This window comes from Chondrus crispus, genomic scaffold (assembly GCF_000350225.1).
Source record: "Chondrus crispus Stackhouse genomic scaffold, scaffold_17, whole genome shotgun sequence".
Lineage (NCBI taxonomy): Eukaryota > Rhodophyta > Florideophyceae > Gigartinales > Gigartinaceae > Chondrus > Chondrus crispus.
This window is the reverse complement of record NW_005179069.1, coordinates 336,610-340,511: the sequence shown is the minus strand read 5'-3', so window position 1 is coordinate 340,511 and position 3,902 is coordinate 336,610. Positions and strand designations below refer to the sequence as shown.

The following is a 3,902-nucleotide window of genomic DNA, read 5'->3' as shown; positions in this document are numbered from 1 at the left end:
CAGTGTGCTGGAAAGAACGCAAACCATTTGGGGTACGTCTTCATAAACCTTCGCGGCAGGTTCCAGTGTATCTTCCGAATGCGGTAGGCCTTGCCAGCGGACGACTATCATCAAACCGTCCGGTGTATCTTCAAAGCGCAGAAGACGAGAAACAGGCATGCCCGTTTCGGAACTCAACACGTGCGAAATAACCGCTTCGGTATTCAGCGAACTGTCGTGGTAGAACTTCAGGCGGGATGCGTAAATGTCCTCCAGGTTACCTTTGCGGAGATCTTCCACTTAGTAAACGAAGTCGTTGAGCGCCTTGATGACGCAGCGCGGTCCACGCCAACGCAGCGCGAGTTTTGCGCCAGCGAAGAACTCTTCGCGAGCGACGAGGACGAAATCACCATTGGTAAAGTTCGGTAGCAAACCTTTAGAGGATAACTCACGAGCCTTCTCTCGGTTGTTCTGTAGAGTTTTCTGTACCAATGAGTGTAAGTCAGCAACATACTTCTGAAGTTGCTGCACATTGAGCAGACGCTCAAGCTGAGCGTCATCAACCGAAATGGGTGTTACGGTATCCGTTCGTAGGAAGGTAGAAATCGGCGGAGAGGGTTCCATGCCGGTGAACGCCGTTATCGGTGCCATATTTCCACGTTGGGGTGAAGGTGCGTTGTTGAGCGCACTTTGTACCAAAGGTAGCGCGAACGGGATGCGGGTGGGACGGCGGCGGGGCTGCGCGCGGCGGGGAGGGAAGAGGTGGTGGGGGCGGACACGTGAGCCAGTCAGGTTGCGGCGGGTGATGGGCGGTGGAATGAATTGGGAAAGGGAGAATTTTGGGGTTTTGGGGCGGGAATTCGGGCACGAAATGTGGTTCCCCCCGTGGAAAGATGTCGCACATGTCGGATCAACTCGGCAACAGCGTGTCGCAGCGCAGTACATGTACGTGCTGGAGCGGTGGCGGTGGGATTTTGCGTAAATATTTTGCGAGGCGGCGCCGGCGGGGAGCACGTTGGGACTGGGGGCCGTCTCGGTGGGGACCGTCTCGGTAGGGACCGTCTCGGTGGGGACCCGTCTCGGTGGGGACCCGTCTCGGTGGGGACCGTCTCCGCGCCTCGACCTCGCCCGGTCGACGGGAGATGGGTTGTCACTGACAATCCTATCCCACCTCTCATCACTGACAAGTTGTCAGTGATGAGAGGTGGGATAGGGAGCGAGGCGTAGGTGATTTTGGCGGGGTGTGTCCCGGGCCGCATGGCATGCATGCCTTTTCACCATTCTTCGGGCTTAAGGTGTGTGATGCGAAGAGCACCGATGCCTCCCTCTTCCTGTACAGTAGAGGATGGCACATAATCCGCTAATCCGCTAATCCGCTACACGTAATCCGCTAATCCGCTAATCCCGATCACCCCTTAACGGTGGCTTTTATTATGTGCGTGTCTGATGCGCCCCGACGGCAGTGCCTTAGCTACTGTGCTGGACGTGGCGAGGAATGGCGTAGAAAAAAGGCAGTTTTGGACTTGGGCCACAGACTTTTTACACCGACGCATGCGTTTTTGCTGCAATAGACGTAATGATGCTCAGAATTCACTAGGCGCGAAACGCGATGCGCTCTCATCACGACTGCGTGGATGCCTTTTTTGGCGCCAAGGTTGTGTGCATTCTCGTTCTGGCGCCAAGATTGTGACAAGGGCTGCGGTATGGGCTCATTCGCGTTCCCACTGCTCTCGAAGTCAAGTCTCTCGGAAACGAACTTGCTTGCTGGCATCAATCTAATCGGTAATGCTGTACACGTGGTGGCTGTCAGCATTCTCATACTGTATACTGTACGGTACACGCTGAGGTGCATGAAGCCGGTACTGTACCACGTATCACACGTTTCTCGGCAAATGTACTGTAAACCGCCAGAATGCACATGAAACCGTTCACCGTTCGTCGTTTGTCGTTTGCATTTCGCACCACCCTTCTACCGAAGCGTAGTGCATGAAATGCTCGAAAGGCGCGTGCCTATAGCGTGCGTTTGTAACAAGTCAAGTGCGGCGACTAAATAATGCCACCGGGCTTCACTCATGTTCCGTAGGGGGAAGCACTGGTGTCTAGGCGACAAGTGACCTCATATGAGCCCATTTGACCGCACATGAGCGCAGGGGGAAAGCACTAGTGTTGAAAGGGACAATTGGGAGTCAACCGAGCTGCTCTCTCTGCGTTTGCCCGGCCCTCATGGTTTGCCATTCCGTTAGAAATTAATTGAGGAATAACCGACGCGGACCTGCTCTGAATCCTCTTGGTACGGCAGGACGCGGCGCGCACCATAGATGGCATGCGCATCTACTGTAGGGAGCATAGGGTGAGGTGGCGAATTGCCAACCCGTTCGAGAGATGCGTGTTACAAGGAGGCATGTTTGGGACGACGGCAACAAGGCGAGGCGGAGGAGACGGCTCGGGGGAAGTGAGGCCCGTCAGTCAAGGTGCAAATCAGAGGCTGGCTGGGTGTAAGGACGTCCATCAAGGCGGCGAAGGGGAAGAACGGTCCGCCGTTTTGCGCTGACGAAATCACTGAATTTCCGCTTAATTTCCTCCTCCGCACTGTAGTCCCATGGCCCGTCTTAATACACAACGACCTTTCACATCCCCCGTTCATCTGTCCACTTCTGTCCAACCGCCTTCTGCCCTCAACCGACCCCATGTCGATGAATGCCGCACAATCAGCTTTCATTTCCGAGAAGACGTCATCCCGATCCCTCGCCTGTGTTTTTCTATTCTTGACATCGCGAAGAATTGCACGTATTATATTCGCTGCAAGCGGTAGATCTGACGCAATGGCATCTGTTCGCTTCAGTCGGGCCTCCATTCGCATTCGATATACATGAATTGCAAGCTCAGTGCGGTTTAGTTTTAGCAAGGAACGAATTGCCACTCGGTAGGTCCTCGCATCTGGTCGAATTCCCGCAGCGCCCCAATCGCTTGTTCCAGCTTCCGTCTCTTCCAATAGCGTCACAATCTTTCTCGCAGCACCCCCCTTGCTCTTCTTATTGATCTGTGCGGCCAATGATTCCTGTGAGAGTTCTGCAATGTCTTTGGTGTCAGCTGCTAGTTCCGGCTTTGCCCTTTTTGGCTTTGCCCTTTTTGGAGCTTGTTGTTTCATGATAGTTCTGGATGAGCCAAAGCTGGCAGAACCGGTATACCGGCGGTATTCACTCTGAAACGATCTGCGCAGCAACGGCAAAGACGACGAAGAGCATATGTTTCTTCCTATATCCCATCTCCGACCACACCATACTGTAAATGAGAAGGTCGATGCAGCAAACGCCTGTAGGCGTCCTCTTGAGGATAAAGCTGTTGACAAGGACTGTCGCACGACTGGCGTCATTTTCACAGAATAATGACCGCAGTGCCGCTTGTGTGTGCCAGGCGAAGCTCCGGCTTTCGAGGGATGTGCAGCAATTATTCGCGAAACTGTCGCATCGGTTAGCTTCTGATGAGAGAGACAGAACGGGAACGAAGTGAGAAAAACCTGTGCATGAGATTATTGACGTAAAGCGGTTTTCCGACAAAAAAAACACACACACTACAAATGATACAGTACTCCTCTTGAATTTTTATAACAGCTCATGTGAGCGATGATAGACGCTTTCGATTGGTTGCGAGTGGGAGAAGTTGGCATTCGAACGTGAGCGCAGCGAGGCTGAGCGCGCTGAGCGCGAACACGAGGGGGAGGAGCGATGCGAGGAGCGCGAGAAGACGCAGGAGCTAGAGTTGCCTAAGTATAAACTCCTGATAGAGGCTCTTAATAGAAAGTAAAAAAGGGCTTCTAAGCCCACTTTCAAATGTTGTTTACTAAAGAAAAATGACTTTTTACCTACTTTATCTGCAAAGTTTCCGCTCGCGCGGGGATCACTGCGCGGCAGCGGACCAAGTCT

General features: G+C 53.3%; 2 protein-coding genes across 2 annotated transcripts; one reads left to right on the top strand and one right to left on the bottom strand.

The window, feature by feature from the left end:
• Window positions 1-2,368: 2,368 nt before the first annotated feature.
• Window positions 2,369-3,127, bottom strand: CHC_T00003064001 (hypothetical protein). The gene has a single exon (XM_005714889.1). The coding sequence runs from the start codon at window positions 3,125-3,127 to the stop codon at window positions 2,369-2,371; it is 759 nt and encodes a 252-aa protein (XP_005714946.1).
• Window positions 3,128-3,267: 140 nt separating this feature from the next.
• Window positions 3,268-3,489, top strand: CHC_T00003063001 (hypothetical protein). The gene has a single exon (XM_005714888.1). The coding sequence runs from the start codon at window positions 3,268-3,270 to the stop codon at window positions 3,487-3,489; it is 222 nt and encodes a 73-aa protein (XP_005714945.1).
• The last annotated feature ends 413 nt before the right edge of the window (window positions 3,490-3,902 follow it).